The 19,135-nt window shown below is 34.1% G+C and overlaps 1 protein-coding gene across 3 annotated transcripts in view; it reads left to right on the plus strand.

The window, feature by feature from the left end:
- The window catches only part of ATP11B (ATPase phospholipid transporting 11B (putative)), a 126,167-nt gene that overhangs the window by 69,464 nt on the left and 37,568 nt on the right, over positions 1 to 19,135 (plus strand). For all 3 annotated transcript variants that reach the window (XM_068546299.1, XM_068546297.1, XM_068546300.1), the window contains exons 13-22: positions 892 to 1,134; positions 1,918 to 2,093; positions 2,575 to 2,643; positions 3,969 to 4,042; positions 4,116 to 4,219; positions 6,996 to 7,177; positions 8,673 to 8,876; positions 14,060 to 14,213; positions 16,030 to 16,132; positions 18,745 to 18,890. In XM_068546299.1, the coding sequence (XP_068402400.1) occupies positions 892 to 1,134; positions 1,918 to 2,093; positions 2,575 to 2,643; positions 3,969 to 4,042; positions 4,116 to 4,219; positions 6,996 to 7,177; positions 8,673 to 8,876; positions 14,060 to 14,213; positions 16,030 to 16,132; positions 18,745 to 18,890 (1,455 nt within the window). The remainder of the gene's footprint in view (positions 1 to 891; positions 1,135 to 1,917; positions 2,094 to 2,574; positions 2,644 to 3,968; positions 4,043 to 4,115; positions 4,220 to 6,995; positions 7,178 to 8,672; positions 8,877 to 14,059; positions 14,214 to 16,029; positions 16,133 to 18,744; positions 18,891 to 19,135) is intronic.

Consider the following 19,135-nt stretch of genomic DNA (forward strand, 5'->3'; position numbering starts at 1 on the left):
AGTAACACATTTAAAATAAAAAGATAAGAACCTAATGACAACAGGACTTGCTAAATTATTAAGAAATACATAAATACTACAATAAATATGGCACTTTATCTTGAAAATGACCTGAAGTTTACTTGTGGAAGTGGCCATCAGAAGTATTGCAACTTGTGTGTTATTGTGAAGTATTGGAAGGAAGGTTATCTGAAAACAGAAGGAAAGTATAATACCAGATGTGAATGGTTATGGCTCATAACACACATGGTGACCTGAGGTAGCTTGCTAGCTGTTTGAGGTTTGTATATTTCATGTATTCTGGGTGCAGTTTTCTGTGTTCACCTAGTGTTTCTCACAGATGAAACTGTTCATAATCAAATGCAAAGTTCATATTATGCTCAAATTGTTCCCTTATATATAAATCTCATTGTAATAAATTCTTGTGTTTTTAAGACAGTGTTATAGCGGAACTGCCTGTCATTTGTTTTAGACTCTCTTTACCTTTTCATGTAAGGTGATATCCTCAAATGAATGCTAATCTTTGGTTTTCTTTACAAGTCCAAAAGTTTTCCCTAGAAAAGCCTGGCAGCCCAGCTGTTTTTGGGGGGTATCCCCAAATATCAGTATTGGCTTTTCCTCAGTTTACCCAGAGAGAATAACTGCAGTTCGTATTTCTGCTGCTTGTTCAACAGAAATTATCCACCAACTCTATAGATGAACATGAACCTAAAGATGCCACAGACTTCAAAGAGTATATAGGTTTTAAATATTTTGTATTACCCTGTTTTGTTTCTGTGGCATCTTTAATTATTTGCTTGTGCTCGGATTATAAGTAAGAGTACAAAGTTTTTTTGTTTAACATAATACCCTGAACATAAAGGTTTGTTTTCTTTTGTTTTCTATCTCTAGGTGGAGTATGTGTTTACAGATAAAACTGGTACACTGACCGAAAACGAGATGCAGTTTCGGGAATGTTCAATTAATGGTATAAAATACCAAGAAATCAATGGTAGACTTGTATCTGAAGGACCAACACCAGACTCTTCAGAAGGAAACTTATCTTATCTTAGTAGTTTATCCCATCTTAACAACTTATCCCATCTTGCAACCAGTTCCTCTTTTAGAACCAGTCCTGAAAATGAAACTGAACTAGTAAGCAATTTTTAAGTTAATAAATAGGAGTTTCATTTGAAATAGTAATTCTTTGTTAGTTGGTGGGTTGTAGAAGAAAAAGTTTAAATGTTAGTGGGGCAAGGAATATACATTTGAAATGTTTATCCTTTGATTCAGCACTGAGAATTTATAGTCATGAGCCAGCTTAACTTGTCACTTAATATGCATCTACTTTACGGAGGGAGGCTCAAGAGGAAGGGGATATGGGGGCATGTGTATGCATATGGCTGATTCGCTTTGTTGTGCAACAGAAACTAACACAGTATTGTGAAGCAATTATACTCCAATAAAGATCTATTTTAAAAATATAAATAAATAAATTAAATTAAATGTTCCACTAAAATAAAAAATATATATGCATCTACTTTAGTTCTCTGGGTACTTAAATGGGACTAAGTTAAGGAAAGCCCTTTCTGCCTTGAAATAAAGAAGACTTTGCTAAGGAATAGAGCTTCTGAGATCTCAGTTCTTCCACAAAATAGTTTTCACCTTTACTTGCAATTTGGTTATGCCTCCTAAAAATATACTCAGATGTTGAAGGGTCATAAGCAAATGTGACATTTTACTCTTGGGATTCAGAAGCAACCAACTATTATTTATGCAATTCAGAATTGTAGCACTCTTGTTCTACATCTTAGTTTATCTAATTATGAGCTGTATTTATTGGCATTTTTTAGAATTTTGTTTTTGGTTTCCTACATGTTCCTACATGTTATTTGGTATTGGTATATTTTATTATGAATATTAATTATGTTTCTGCAGATTAAAGAACATGATCTCTTCTTTAAAGCAGTCAGTCTCTGTCACACTGTGCAGATTAGCAGTGTTCAGACTGATGGCATTGGTGATGGTCCCTGGCAAACCAACCTTGCACCCTCCCAGTTGGAGTACTATGCATCTTCACCAGATGAAAAGGCTCTCGTGGAAGCTGCTGCAAGGTAGTTGAAGTCTAATTCAAATCTTCAGAAAAATACGTTTTAAATGAAAATGTGAAAATACAAGAACATAATTTTAAATTCTCAGACAAAATTCAGAAACAAAGGTATTTTATTTTTACACATAAAGGTATTTTATTTATATGTATATATTTTTACACATAAAGGTATTTTAAATGAGAATTTGAAATGTCATTAATTTTGTTGTCAACCTTGCATTAAGTCATATTTTGAAGAGATCTCTTTAAAAGTCTGGTTACTGTGAAATATGAACAATATAATTTGTGAGAAATACTTGTGTATGTATTGTTATAGATCTACTCTCACCCTTCAAGTTCTTAAAAATAATCCTATACTCAAAGGAAATAACTTTAAAATACACCTTAAACTTATATTTTAAATGTTTTTATTCAAGTTAGTTATATTGTGAATTATAAAATATCATCCTTTAAATCTTATATTTCTTTCTCCTTTTATTCCCTAGATTCGGCATTGTATTTATTGGCAATTCTGGAGAAACTATGGAAGTTGAAACACTTGGAAAACTGGAACGGTAATTTTTTTCTATATTGTAATTTTCTGTATATTAAGTGTTTACTATAGAACAGGAATTGGTAAACTATGACCCAGAAACCAGATCTGGCCTACAGCCTGTTTCTGTACAGCCTGCAAACTAAATTACATTTTTTAAGTGTTTTCCAAAACAAAAAAATATGCAGCAGAGATCATATATGGTCTTCAAAGCCTAAAGTATTTACTGTCTGGCCCCTTACAGGAAACGTTTACTGACATCTGCTCTAGAATGATGTCAGTATTACATTGTATCTCATCATGGTAATAACAGTATAATGCTCTGAAACTTTCATCTGTATTTTAGCTTAATGGTTCTTGAATTTACTTATGTGTTTATTTTTACACATTCTTAGGGTAATGAGTTTTGTAAATTTCTACTCACTAAATAAAAACTTCCTTATCTTTCCTATGATTTTTATCTTTCAAACATTAAGGAACCGTTGTATTATTTCCAGTATTTCCACTGTTTGATAAATTAGTCCATTCTTATCACATTCATATCTTTCGTGGTTTTATCATTTCTGATCATATCTCAGCTCCACTTGTGCTTTTCCAGACTATGCTTTTCTGAACTAAATATTGCCCAGTCTTTGGCTACTTTTATCTGGAAGCCTGTCTGGCTCATTTTATCAACTTATAAACCATTCTACTCAGTGTTTTTCTTTGAGATGTGCCAAAACATTCCATATGTACATCATTGTATAAATTCATCCAGAAGACTTTTCAATCCACACCTGACCCATCCACACAAATTCTTCTACAGCTCCCTAGAGGCCTTTGTGTCCCCCAACTGCACACACATGCCCTGTCGTAGGTTCAGAATCACTGCTGTAATGAGCCTCTGTTACTAATGTGAGTGTTCGTATTTCTCAGGTGTGTTTAGGCAGAAAAAAGAGTTGAGAATCAGTCACCTTTTTTAATGAGGAAAAACATGAAGCTGGGCAGATATGTATTCCCATTCACATGCTTATTTGACTTAAGGCAAATGAGTGTATCTTTCTGAGTTTAATAGTCCTCACCTGTAAAATGAGATAAGGACCTACCTCCTTTGGTTCTCATGGGTATTAAATGATATAAGGTATGTAAAGTACGTGGCATTTGGTAAGTAGTTAATAAATGTCAGTTCCTTCTTTTTCTATCTTGTGTTATTAATGACTCATAATCCATCATCTTGAAAAATGTAATTGAGATTAATTTCTTGTTCTAAATTAACCATTTTATCTTTTATAGGGATTCTTTCCAAATATTCACTTAATATTATTCAAAACAGTACAGATTTTGTCTTTCTTATTTTTTCTTCCTTAGGTACAAACTGCTTCATATTCTGGAATTTGATTCAGATCGTAGAAGAATGAGTGTAATTGTTCAGGCACCTTCAGGTAACCAATTTAAATGTTCATGAATTTTTAGTTAAATAATACTAAGAGCTTGATAACTCATTTTTCTTTTTAGGTGAGAAACTTTTATTTGTTAAAGGAGCCGAATCATCAGTTCTCCCGGAATGTATAGGTGGAGAAATAGAAAAAACCAGAATTCATGTAGATGAATTTGCTTTGGTAAGTGCAAATTTCTCTAATTTAAAAACCGCTAAAAATATATATATATGAAAGATTTAGGGTTTCATTTTTGCATTAGTATTCTATCAAAAATTATAGAAATTCTGCAGTTCTGTTACATTATGTGTTGGCTCCTCATTCGTTGGTTAAAATTTGACCTTTTTTAACCTGCTAAAATATGTCTTCTCTTTGCACCTAGTACAGCCAGAGTACTATGGCTACAAGGACCACTCAGATTGCTATATTAAAAAGGGAGGGACTTCCCTGGCGGTCCAGTGGTTAAGACTGCGTGCTTCCATTGCAGGGGGCATGGGTTCCATCCCTGGTCGGGGGATTAAGATTCTGCATGCCGTGCAGCATGGCCGAAAAAAAAAAAAAAGGAGGCGTACAAAAATACCAAGTATTTGTAGAAACTGGAACCCTGATACATTGCTGATAGGAATATAAATGATATGGCCACTTTCAAAAATAGTTTTACAATTCCTCATAGAACATAGAGTAATATAGAGTTACTATATGACTTGGTAATTTCACTCCTAGGTATACATCCAAGAGAATTGAAAACATACGTCTACACAAAAACTTGTACTTAGCAGCTTTATTCCTAATAGCCAAAAAAATGGAAAAACCCAAATGTCCATCAACTGATGTGTCATATCCATATAACAAAATGTTATTTGGCCATTAAAAGGGATGAAGTACTGATATATGCCACATCATGGATGAACTTTGAAAAGATTACTAAGTGAAAGAAGCTAGTCACAAAAGGCCACATGTTCCATTTATATGAAATACCCAGAAAAGACAAAGTCATAGAGCCAGAAAGCATATTAGTGGTTGCCAGGAGCTGGAGGAAAGGGGGGAAGGGAAGTGTCTGCTAATGAATATGGAATTCCTTTTGGGGGTGATGCAAATGTTCTGGAATTAGATAGTAATAACAATTGCACGACTTTGTGAGTACACTAAAGACCACTGAATTGTACTTTTTAAAGTGAATTATGGTGCGTGAATTATGTCCCTCTTAATAAAAGAATGTAGGAAAATCTTACAAAAACAAAGTGCCACAATTCATGTGAAGAGGAAACTTATTAAGCAGCTCTGTCTCAGTCTAAGAGCCTCATGATCTCTCATTTCTGCATTTCTATAAATGCTGCCCACCTGCCTCTTTTACTTACAGTTTCTTTTCTCCCATTACTTTCTATTTGTTTATGGTCTAGTTCACCTACCACGCTGTAATATCCATAAGAACAAAGGCATTGTTCTATTTTTTTTGGGCGGGAGGGGCAGGGACTATGGTGGGTCCTCGCTGCGTGTGGGCTTTCTCTAGTTGCGGCGAGCGGGGGGCTACTCTTCATTGCGGTGCATGGGCTTCTTGTTGCAGTGGCTTCTCTTGTTGCGGAGCACCGGCTCTAGGCATGCAGGCTTCAGTAGTTGCAACATGTGGTCTCAGTAGTTGCAGAGCACGGGATCAGTAGTTGTGGCGCACGGGCTTAGTTGCTCCGCGGCATGTGGGATCTTCCTGGACCAGGGATCGAACCCGTGTCCCCTGCATAGGCAGGCAGATTCTTAACCACTGCACCACCAGGGAAGTTCTATTCTACTTTTCTGTCATTTTAATCCAGAAAAATGCTGGCACGTAGTTGGCACTCAATAAATGTTTGTTGTAGAATGAATTAATTTAGTAACTCTCATAGTCTCTTAACTGTTATTTAAGAGAAACAGGTGTAGGTCATTTGTAAATCAAGGCATGACAACATTTAGAAATCTGCTAAGTAGTGTCATATAGTATTTTAAAACCTTCCCTTTCTGAGTCCTACTATTAGAACATTTATGTTGGGTTTCTCTGAGGAAAATGTATTGCAAGAAAAAGAACTTTTGTAAGCTTTCAGATTTAGATACCAACTTTCAAATATTAACACCATAAGAAAAGTTTACACCTGATAGAATCAGATAATCAAATATATATTCCTAAGTTTTGTGAAATTCCAATTCACCAGTGAAGGTATACAATTTAAAATCATTCATTCAGTGGCTCTAGAAAGTATTGGTTGGTTGATAATGACCACTTTACAGGCTTCTTTATTTGAAATGTGAATTTGTCATATCATGAACCCTCAGGAAATTATAGTCCCCTTTGCTTAAAAAAAAGTTCTTTTAAAGTAGATAAAAGTGGGGACTTCCCTGGCAGTCCAGTGGTTAAGACTTCACCTTCCAATGCAGGTTCAATCCCTGGTCGGGATGATCCCACATGCCTCGCGGCCAAAAAGCCAAAATAACACATAAAACAGAAGCCATTTTGTAACAAATTCAATAAAGACTTTAAAAAAAAATTGTCTAAAAAAAATAAAGTAGATAAAAGTGGAGTTGTAGTGGTTAAAACAGGAGAGAAGAACCTGGGGCTGCCTCTCTCTTGACAATCCTAAAGGTACCATTATAGAACTTTTTGGCTTTCCTGGTAAAACATATTTAAAATCACAGGTAGATCGTCTTTATGATCCTGTCTAGGCTCTATAATGTTCTACAATTCAATGACCTTAATTATTTTGAGCAACTGTTTAAGAACTCATCAGAAATTGCAAGAGCTATGATAATATGTGTCCCATAACTCAGATGACTAGGGTTTTGTGACAGTTTATTTCCTATCACTAGATGATAGTACTTTTTAAATTATTTATAATTGAATTTTGGTAACAGGGTCCTCAGTTTATTTCAATGACTTCTTAATTCCCCATTAGTTATTTTTGTTCAATTTTTGTCTTTAATTTTCCTATTTTAGAAGGGGCTAAGAACTCTGTGTATGGCCTATAGAGAGTTTACACCTAAAGAGTATGAGGAAATAGATAGACGTTTATTTGAAGCCAGGACTGCCTTGCAGCAACGGGAAGAGAAACTGGCAGATGTCTTCCAGTTCATAGAGAAAGACCTGATATTAGTGGGAGCTACAGCAGTAGAAGACAAGTAAGTATCAGACAAATAGGCAATATCATTTTTCTCTCATAAGAATTTTTCTAGCCAAGTGTTTCTAATTTATGACAAATTCTATTTTTTAACATTTTATACTTAATATATTTAAAATCAAAATAGAGAATTAAAACCTTAATTTTTCCCAGTCCATATATATAATTTTTGTTCTAGCCAGCTATGTGAAATAGTTGAAAGAATCCAGCCATGTATAGTTTTGCCTGTAGTCTTGAGTTTTTAGACTATTCCTCAGTGTTCCATACAAAGATTTTAAGCTCCTGCTTAATTCTCCAGCCTCACCTCTTACCACTGCCCCCCTCGACTTTACATTTCAACAGTACCAAACTGTCTAGTTCTCTGAACAACAACTATAGTTAAAAGTGTTCTATTTTGTGCCTTTTTTCGTTGGTAAGGCTGTGCTTTCTGCCTGAATCATTCTTCCCTTATCCATCTGTGAATACCTATTCATAAACCATAGTTCATATATCACCCCCACTCCAGGAAGACCTTTCCTAACCCCTAATAGTATTAAAAATTCTCTTCTTTGGAAAGCCTCCATGTTTTGTAGGTAGTTCTGTTGTTGTCCTTGTGGCAGTATATTATTTGTTTGAAGACTTTGTCCTCTGTTAGCCTGTGAATTCCTTGAGGTCTACTTATTCTTTGCCTTTGTTCACAGCATCTCTCTCCGTGTGTTTTTCACAGTTTCTTGAATTAAATTGAATTCTACAAATTAAGCCTATTGTTATGTTTTTCTCTACCCCCTAGATCTAAAGGTGCTTGCATTTTTTAAAATCCAGGGTTTCATTTACTTTTCAGTTGTCCTCATGAGATTTCTGAGACTCCCTGAGGTTATATGTAGACCATTATTGTCCACAGTCTGATTTTTGAACTAACGAGGTAAGAGATTTTCTTGCCAAAAAAGGAGAAAATCTTCTAATTTGAAATTTAAGACTTTCTAAGAAAATGAGTTTATGAAGACTATATAGTTAGTTGGTTCTATAAAAATCAACTTTGAAGATACACTCTTAAAATATGAAGTTGTAGATTTTACATTTAAGTTTACATAGTGCTCCAACATATCAATACCCTGTGAGCTTCAAAAAACCAAATACATTTACAGTAGTATTATCAGTAACCAAAATGAAGGGAAGGAAACCTTACAATTGTGAGAATGCACAAATGTTCTCATTAAGGCAGTATTGACCCAGGCGATCATTTAGTATCTGTCACCTAAAATGCCTCACAACTCTGGAATGCCCATTGTGACAAACATGTGTTAGCACACAGTTGTAGATTTTATATTAGCCAGGTGGTCACTAATTTGGTTATTCCTATTTTTTCCCTAATGGAAAAAAAATTCAGTTATATTACTATACTATAACATTCCTAGGTTAAGGAGTTCGGAATTACCTTATTTGTACTTTGTGGTTTATACTTAAAATACAGTCAAAACAGTGTTCTCTACTACTAATTTTGTTTCTTTTATTTTCAGACTACAAGATAAAGTTCGAGAAACTATTGAAGCATTGAGAATGGCTGGTATCAAAGTATGGGTACTTACTGGAGATAAACATGAAACAGCTGTTAGTGTGAGTTTGTCATGTGGACATTTTCACAGAACCATGAACATCCTTGAACTTATAAACCAGACGTCAGACAGTGAATGTGCTGAAAAGTTGAGGCAGCTTGCCAGAAGGTAAGAATGTAATTATCTGGATCATGGAGTTCAGGGACCAGCAAGCTATGGCCCATGGGCCCAAATACGGCCCACTGCCTTTTTTACAGCCCATGAGCTCAAAATAATTTTTACATTTTTTAATGGATGAAAAAGAAGTCAAAGAAGAGTAATATTTCATGGTGTGAAAATTACATGAAATTAAAAGTTTGGTGTCTGTAAATAAAGCTTTATTGGAACAGAGCCACATTTGTTCATTTACATATCATCAGTGAAGGCTTTTGCACTATATAACAGCACAGTTGAGTAATTGGGACAGAGACCTTATAAAGCACTTTTATCATTTCTCACTGCTGCTTGATATACTACAGTTATAACTTGTTAATGTTTTCCGTGCCACACATTTTGCCATATGACATTTTAGTATATTTTTATTATCAGTATTTAACCATCATGTCCAAACATGAAAAGAAAAATGGACTTTTAATATCACACTCTTAAAACATAGTGGAGTGTTGATTATTATCAAACTAGGTGGCAAAGCATTGTGTTTATTATTCAGTGATAATATGCTTTAATATACTGCCTGTTTGAAAAGATAATCAAAAATGAAATACAAAATCTCATTACAGATGGTTCTTTTGCAATAAAATGTAAAATCTCATTACAGATCAGCATTAACAGATGGACATGTGCAATTGATTTTGATGATAGGAAACATGAACTTTGAACCCCAATTAATCAAAATTAATTGGGGTTCTTCCCCCTGCAAAAAAAAAAGGTTTCTGTTCTCCTCATTAGTAGACTTCTATTATTTTAAAAATTGTACTTAATTTTTTTTTTTTCGGGACAAGGAAAGATTTATTACTTGCAGCAAGTAAGGAGAACACTGGGGATCCTTCCTAGAATAGTGTCTCCACCAGACAGCAAACTTGGGGAAGTTTTAAGTTAAGGGTACATGCATATTCATGAAGGGGCTTGAGCAGAGGAGAATTCAGCATAGAATTGGGGCCACGATTGATAGAGTCCAAGCTTTAGTTGATTGAAGTCATGTGGGTCAACATCATCATTCCATCCTCCACCTGGGTGCGGGCCTTAGTTCCAGCAGAACTCAAAGACTGGCCTCAGGACTTAATGAAGCTCAGGTTCTTGATGTCTCATCACAGAAAGAATTCTGTGAGAGACAAAGTGATAGATAAGAAGTGGATTTATTTAGGGAGAAACACGCCACAGACAAGAGTGTGGGCCATCTCAGAAGGCGAGAGAGGCCCTGATTATTATACTTTTTACTTAAAATTTTTTTTGTCAAAATTTGTTTCCTCTTTGTAGCATAATTACCTACATAATATCCTCAATTTAGCCTCATGGCCCACAAAACTTAACATCAAAATGTTTACTTCTAACGCTTTACCGAAAACATTTGCCAACCACTGATGAGGTTCACATGACCAAACAGGGAAATTAATCTGCATTTTACTGTTCAAAGATAATTTCATAGGTATTTATGCTTTTAATGTGTTCTCTTTTTCTCTAAATCTGCTTTTTTAGGTAGATCAACTTTATTTAGGAGCCCCCACTTAACACAGTCAGTTGTTTTTACAGTAAATTAGGAGTGCTTCAGTGTAAGCATCAGGGTTGCTTGTATGTAGCCATCTAAGATATTCTACAGGTACCTGTCTTTGCAGTCTTGTGATATTAATGCAGAAAAACAAATAGGAAAAGACAGTGCCACAGTTGTCAATGTACATTCAGTGCTTGATTTACATTTGTTATGCAGGGATTGATGTGATACTAACCTCTAGATTTCATCAGAGAAAAACTTACTTAAGGAATGTTTTAAAGAGACAGTACAGCTCTCAGAAGGGTCTTTGCTTGAGCTCAAAAAGGTGATTGATCCTAGGTAATTATACTACAGTTTTGGAGCAGTGCCGACACTATTGTGATTGCTTAAACATTTAAGTATCATAATGTCAAGAACTCCCTAAAACATACAAACTATTTGCTCAGAATCATTTACTTCTTAAATATTAGTCCTGATTTTAAAAATAATAAATGTTCATTTAAAAAATACTGAAAATGGTAAAGAAGATATGATGGTTAATAACATAATACAGCCATCTAAATATAATTATTACTTGTATTTTAGAATTTTTTTTAAGTTTTCTGTATATGTGCTTTTAGTGAGTCTGTTAAGATCATGGATATTGTTCATTTCCCTTTTTGTACAAAAGCTGTATTATAAAGTGAAGGTTATACCTTAAAATGAATTTTAGGCTTGCTGTGTGAAACTTGTGTTTTAGAGATACTATCTTTTTGGTGGAGTACGTTTTCTTTTCTTTTTTTCCTTTGGCCATGCCATGAGGCTTGTGGGATGTTAGCTCCCCGACCAGAGATTGAACCTGGGCCCTCAGCAGTGAGAGCACAGGGTCCTAACCACTGGACTGCCAGGGAATTCCTGGAGTGCATTTCTGAGTTAACCGTGTAAGTCAATAGGATTTTGATTTACAGACTTTCAGGAAGTACCTATTTTAAAAATCTTGGGTATAGCAAAAGAATTCCATACCTTTGAAAGCTTTAGTGTATATATCCAGTCCTTCACAAACATATAATGATTGTCTCTTACCTAGGCATTTGGAACAGAGTCACATAAGGTGTATTGTTTATTCCCAGAATACTTACAATGTGTAGGAAAAACAGAAATAAATATATTGTCATAGACCTATCACAACTGAATTGTAACTGAGGCAAGAACAGAGAGCTGTGGGTAGACAGAAGAGGGAAGCTTAGCCTGAGCTTAGCCTAGGCTAAGCTCTTGCTCTACATTAGAACTCACAACTGTGTTGTTTCCAGCGATGAAATGTAAACTGGTCAGAGAGTAACACCAAGAAGCAAAGGGGGCAATGTATGCAAATTCCCAGAGCTGAGAGATTCATTCAAGGAATTGATAGTAGTTAAGTATGGCCAGAGAATGGAATAGATGGGAGAGGATGTGGGAAGTATTGAGACATGAGACTACAGAAATAAGCAGATGCTACCTTACTGTGTACCAGAACTGTGAGCTGGTTTTCCATACTGCATAAATGTCACCCCATGGATTGTGAGATAATATGCTGATTTATGAAACCTGTCCAGAGGAAAACCTAAGTTAGAATGCCGTGGGAAGGTTGCCAAGGAAAACTGACCTGATCTATCCTACTCTTGGCTGCTACTCCTTCTTATGAGGCCATGTACTCAGGTGGTGCTCATGCTGAATGCACTGGAGGCAGCAGAGGCTGCTAAGTAAGTTCAGCAAACAGGGAGGAAGAATAGTTTAGGTGCTGATTTTGGATATTGGAGAATTATTAAAAGAAATATACATTTTTTAAATTTTATGTTGTGAATGTTAATTGTTTACCACTTATTAGTTGTAATGCAACACAGTAGTTGTTAGGCATACTATGAAAGACATCATTTTAACTTACAGAAAAGATTTAAGTATTAGAAGACAAAAAATTACAGTATTTGTTTAGTTTTTATAGCTTGTTGCTCATTTAATAGTCCTCTCACTTGTCATTTAAAAATTGAGGGTACAACCACTATGGAAAGCAGTATGGAAAAAATTTTAAATAGAACTACCATATGATTCAGCAATTCCACTCCTGGGTATTTATCCAAAGGAAATGAAATCTCTATCTCAGAGATATCCACACTCCCATGTTCATTGCAGCATTATTCACAATAGCCAAGAATGGAAACAACCTAAATGTCCATTGATGTGTGTATGGATAAAGAAAATGTGATGTGTGTGTGTATACACACACAAAGGAATATTATTCAACCATAAAAAAGAAGGAAATCTTGCTTTTTGTGATAACATGGATGGACCTTGAGGGCATTATGCTGAGTAAAATAAGTCAGAGAGAAACAAATACTTATATGTGGAATTTTAAAAAGCCAGTGGTAGAAGGATGGTTGCCAAGAGCTGGGGTGTGGGGGAAATGGGGAGATGATATTCACAGGGTACAAACTTATATATAAGATGAATAAGTTCTGGGGATCTAATGTACAGCATGGTGACTGTAATTAACAGTACTATATTATATATTTGAAAGTTGTAAAGAAAGTAGATCTTAAATGTTATCACCACATACAAAAAAGTATGTGAAAGGATGGAGGTGTTAACTAACCTTATTGTGGTAGTCATTTTTGCAGTATATATGTGTATCAAATCATCATGTTGCACACCTTAAACTTACATATGTTACATGTTAATCATATCTCAATAAAGCTGAAAAAAAAATTGAAAATGTATGGATGTTTCTCAGTAGCAATCTTGCTATACTGTGAACCCAGTGGTGAATGTAGTATTTTCCTTTTGGTGGATTTAGTGCAATGCAACTTTGAGTGCTGGCCTTTAGCAGCATAAGAAGCTTGCTCCAGAATGTAAATCTGTATATACATACACTGCTTCTTTCAACGAGAAACTCTTATTACCAAAGGAGGAGCTGGGTAAAGCAGTTGAACAAAATAGTGTGCTCAATAATACAGTTGATTTACATACTGATGCAAGCTTCTTATCTTTCTTTTTGTTTTTCTTCTTCTTACCTCTTTCTTGTCACAAGTAGTTTGCCCAGCTGCCAGTAATTAGGTCATGCTTTGGAGTAGTCCTCGGTGTAGTGTATGCCCACAAGGGGGGTGTTATCAGTGTTCCACTGTCGTAATACGTGGCATTACAGTCCATTGTAGGGTTAAATATCAAGAGACAGTTACGATTCCTTCATTCCTTTCCTTCCTACGGTGAATCTAGCTTGTAAATTTTCCTGAACATTCTTGATTTCATTTAATTTTTTAAAATTAGGATTTGCTAAATGTATAACTAGTAACTTTTTTATTTTTGTAAGACTTTTCATACAGTTTGGGAGAATATCCTCAGATTATGTGTTACAGTTCACATTTTAGAAAATATAGTTACTGCGTGTATATACCAATTCATTGTAAAAATGAATATCATCTGTTTTACTCATCATATCAGTCACTCTCAGTTCTGCTTAATCTTAACTTTCAAGTGATAGAACTCAGTTTGTTCCCTGACATTCCAGTTTTGTAACAGTGAAGTCTGTGAGTAAATGATCCATCTTTCAGTAAGAAGCTTTTGTTTACTAGATGAGTCTGAATAATATGGCTTTAAAGTATCTTACAGAGGATATAATTATTTTCTTTTTTAGAATTACAGAGGACCATGTGATTCAGCATGGTCTGGTGGTGGATGGGACCAGTCTGTCTCTTGCACTCAGGGAGCATGAAAAACTATTTATGGAAGTTTGTAAAAATTGTTCAGCTGTAATGTGCTGTCGTATGGCACCACTGCAGAAAGCAAAGGTATGTTTATGTCGTAACAAGTCCCATAAAGATATTTAGATTTAAAAGTATTCTTGGGACTTCCCTGGTGGCGCAGTGGTTAAGAATCCGCCTGCCAATGCAGGGGACACGGGTTCGAGCCCTGGTCCAGGAAGATCTCACATGCCGTGGAGCAACTAAGCCCGTGTGCCACAACTACTGAGCCTGCACTCTAGAGCCCGCGAGCCACAACTACTGAGCCCATGTGCCACAACTAATGAAGCCCGTGTGCCTAGAGCCCGTGCTTCGCAACAAGAGAAGCCACCGCAATGAGAAGCCCGCACACCACGAGGAAGAGTAGCCCCCGCTCGCTGCAACTAGAGAATGCCCACATGCAGCAAAGACCCAAAGCAGCCAAAAATAAAATTAATTTAAAAAAAAAAAAGTATTCTTTAACGTTAATGCCTCATCTAGTTCCATTTGGTGGTATGCAGTATATGTATCTTACTAGGGGTCAGTCACTTCTCATAATATGAATTTTAACCACGTACATTAGGCCTTTGGAAATTTCACAGTGAATATTGAAGTTTCAACTATTCATAATGACCTAGAAATAGATCATTGTGACCTAGAAATGACCACGTGGTAGGTAGCAGTTTGTGATTTTCCTGAGACATAAATTTGAACTGTGATAACTAAAGTCTCACAAGTTAGTTACTTAACTGGTGAGGGAGCCTATAAGACTTCAGTTCATCTGCACCTCCAGGTGGTTCTGTTGATCTGTGCTTATTCTTGCATTCTTACGAAGTGATAGTTCTCTCTTTGTTAAAGATAGCTGTTAAGTGATAAATAGAACTTTAGTAAAAAGTTGAAAAGCCAATTAATTCTGTTATGAAGCTATATACAGGAAATATTTAAAGTTCAGCTAACTATGATTCAAGTGATGGCCTATACAAATATTTTTACAACTGTAATCTTCACACGGATACCCTTTGAAATGCACATCTAAACACATTTTTTCACATATAGATCTAAAAAATTTTACATCCAGTTTTTTTTGGCTTCATGGATTTTTTTTTACAGTGCCTATTTTATTATTATTATAACCCATGTACTCCCCCCAGTCTATGGAGACTAAAACTTGAGACCAAACAGAGCTAATGCCTAGATTCTTTTTTTTTTTTCTTGGTTACAGCGGGTGGGCTCCTTGATTGCAGCCAGCAGACTCCTTAGTTGTGCATGCTAACTCTTAGTTGCAGCATGCATGTGGGATCTAGTTCCTGACCAGGGATCGAACCTGCATCCCCTGCATTGGAAGGCGGATTCTTAACCAGTGTGCCACCAGGGAAGTCCTCCTAGATTCTTTATAAAAGTATATTCAAGTATTCCAAAGAAACCTTTCTTTTGATTTTATTGAATTTAATTTTGATTGCTTTATAAATTTTTAAAAATTTTATTACAGGAGAAAATAATCATCTTTCCCCTGTATCAAATGAAAAGAATAATTTCTTGAGAAAGAAAAAAAATTGCCTGACAAAGTTCAATTAATTGTAATTATTTTTTTACACAATTATTATTAAGCTTTTTACAAATTTAAACTGTGTTTAAAAGATTCTTACATACCATCATAAAATCCAAAGATAGTACTCTGTTTTGCTGTGTCATTTCTGAAAGACATTCCTAACATCTTAATGGAGACATCCCTCAAAAAGTGAACCTCGGTGCCTATTATCGTCTAATATAAAAATTTTTTTCATTGCTCTACTTTTCTTACAACAGATCATTTCAGATAAATGACTTTATATAAGTACACGAAGGTTTAAATTTTATCATAACTAATTAGTTGTATGTCTTTCAGGTAATAAGACTGATAAAAATCTCACCTGAGAAGCCTATAACATTGGCTGTTGGCGATGGTGCTAATGATGTAAGCATGATACAAGAAGCACATGTTGGCATAGGTGACTGATTTTTTCTTGAACTTTTAAAGTTGGTTTAATCATTTGGTGATTTTGAATTTTCCTTTTGTAGACTAAAGCACAATATCAAATGTATGAATGAAAACTAAATGCAGCAGGGTAATATATCACAGTGTATTTCCATCAGAAAGCTATTATAATTAAGCCCAATATTTAGGATATTTTACTTCCAAACTTTCAAGGAAATAAATACCACATTAGTGAATTTTATCTTTGCCAATTATCCTTCCCAATAAAGTAACTTTATTTTTACTTGCCATTTTGTACCTTTTAAAGTACTTTTACACATTATTTTATCATTTTAAAACTCTAAATTTGTGATTTACATAGTTCCCCTCATGGTTTTAAATTCTCATTTTAGAATGTTATTATTATTTACTTTATTCATCAAAGATTCTGCGACTTATTTTAAAGATAATTTTAGAGACAGAAAATTACACCAAACTATAATATAATTATAAAATTTCAAATAACTTTCTTATTTAATAACCTTCATTCTGATTTCTTTTCTATTTTTGCCTAAAATTTTTATTAGATTCAGAATACTAAAATCATTTTATTATGTCTAAATTATCAGTCATTTCCTATTTAAACCATATTCTGACCTATCTCCCTCAATAATTTTATTGAGGAAGGAAAAGAGAAGACTATGGGTTTTTTGCTGAAGGATAAAATTTTAGAGTTGGAAAAGAGGATAGTCCTCGCACTGGAATTGCCTATGTGATGAGTAGTTATTGGGTCTAATATTTCCAGTGTATCTCTCAAATCAACTCCTTCCTCTTTGGGATTATTAACTCTTCATTTTGAAAATTTCATTTTCTTTCTAGTGTGTATACTGTTGTTTCCCAGAAATCTTTGTAATAAGTTGATGATAACTTCCTATACCATATGTTAGAGCATAAAAAGCTACAGTATTTATAACAGTTTGATTCTAATATGATAACAGCCAGACCAGTGAACAGAATCAGTTCAAACATCTGGAAATTTAGTATATAACAAAGGAGATGTTTCAGATAAATAGGGAAACAAATTATTTGATTAAAAAATACTGATATAACTAGTTAGTTATTTGGAAAAAAAGAAGTGGGTTCCTTTCCATTGCTTATAGCAAAACAAATTCCAGATGGATTAAGGATTTAAATAATTTTTGAAGGCCATAAAAAATAATAGGAAACTTAAATGAATAATCCTGTTATTTGAGGTATGGAAGGATCTTTTAGGTACAAAACCAAACAAAACAAGGAACTAAAAAGGAAAAAGATCAGTATGTGTGGCAGAAGTAAATACTTCCCATAAAGAAATTTTAAAGACAAACTGGTAAGGAATATTTGCAAAATAGATGACAGTCTTAATCTTCCTTATATGTGAGGTCTTAACAAATTAAGGAGAATAAGGAAAACATTCTAGTAGAAATATGTTGAAAGGTGTGAGCCATCAGTTGTCACAAAAGGAGAAATCTAAACAGAATACTAAATGCATGAAAAAAATGTCTCCCTAATGATCAAAAGAATATAAATTAAAATTGCTTATCAGATTGGCAAAAATTACAAAGATTGATAAAACCTGGAATTGACAAAGGTATAGATTAACAGATGCCCTTACACGATGTTAGTGGGAATGTAAATTGGTACACCCTGCACTATTATGTATAACAATTTTAAATGTGTGCCTATTGACCTAGCAATTTTGCATCCAGGAATTTCTTTTAAGAAAATAAATGAATATGTTAACAAACACATATGTTATAAACAATGTCCATAATGTAGTAAGTGACAAAAGCAGATTACAAAACAAATAATCCCATCTTTATGCACTCGTTTTTAATATATGTTAAATACACATACATGAAATATGCATAAGGAAAAATTCTAAAAGTATATAGACCAAAAATAGTGGTTTTCTCTAGGAGTTGTGAATATAGGTGATTGTCTTTACCTATACATTTTGGAACATTTTTGATCCTTTTATGACAAAAGTAAAAAATTTTAATTTTGAAAACTAATTTTTTCGAAGCTGCTTCCATATTAAATAAACAAACTTGGCAATAACTTTCGAAACCTAAAGAATTATAGTAACCTAAAAAAAAGTTCTCATATTTATCAGATAAAATTATGTACTGATTTCAAGTAATAGTGTACATTTTTCTTTTAAAAAGCACACTGTGTTTGACTTATGCATGAAAGTTTTAAGACCATTAAACATCATATTTGCTTGGTTCAAATTACTCAATTTGCATATTTTTCATGTTCATTGGAAATAGTGAAGTCAAAGCTGTTTTATAGCATTCTCTTCATTAGAATTTTTAAAAAATGTTCTTAGTTCCTGAACTTTTAATATTATTTTTATATTAATTTTATTCTGATTCTTTGAAAATTGATGTTACATGCCTGGTATAAGTTACAGCTTTGTGTTAATTACATATTTGATTTAAGTGGAGCAACCTTTTGGGAATCTGTTGTCTACTATATTTTAGGATATAGTGATCCTAAGTCCAGGTTCAACTGCTACAGTTAATTAAGGTATTTGCAGATACATCATAAAAATTACACTTATCACTTATCAATGAACTTACCTTTTTGTCCCCTTTATTACAGGAATCATGGGTAAAGAAGGAAGACAAGCTGCAAGGAACAGTGACTATGCAATAGCTAGATTTAAATTTCTCTCCAAATTGCTTTTTGTTCATGGTCATTTTTATTATATTAGAATAGCTACCCTTGTACAGTATTTTTTTTATAAGGTAAGTTTCATGGATATATTTTAGAATCAATTTCTGACAGAGTATTTGAGGTTTCAATTTAAGGAATGCTATTACCATACAAAATATTCTTAAAATTTTTTTCTCCGTAAGTAAAACTAACAGTTTATGGAATATCCTTTTATTATTTTATTATAATAAATCTAATGTGTACTCACAGAAAGCAAATCAGTGGTTGCCTGAGGCCAAGGGTGCAGGTGATAGAATTGACTAGAAAGGAATATGAG

The sequence above is a fragment of the Eschrichtius robustus genome, chromosome 6 (genome assembly GCF_028021215.1).
Source record: "Eschrichtius robustus isolate mEscRob2 chromosome 6, mEscRob2.pri, whole genome shotgun sequence".
Lineage (NCBI taxonomy): Eukaryota > Metazoa > Chordata > Mammalia > Artiodactyla > Eschrichtiidae > Eschrichtius > Eschrichtius robustus.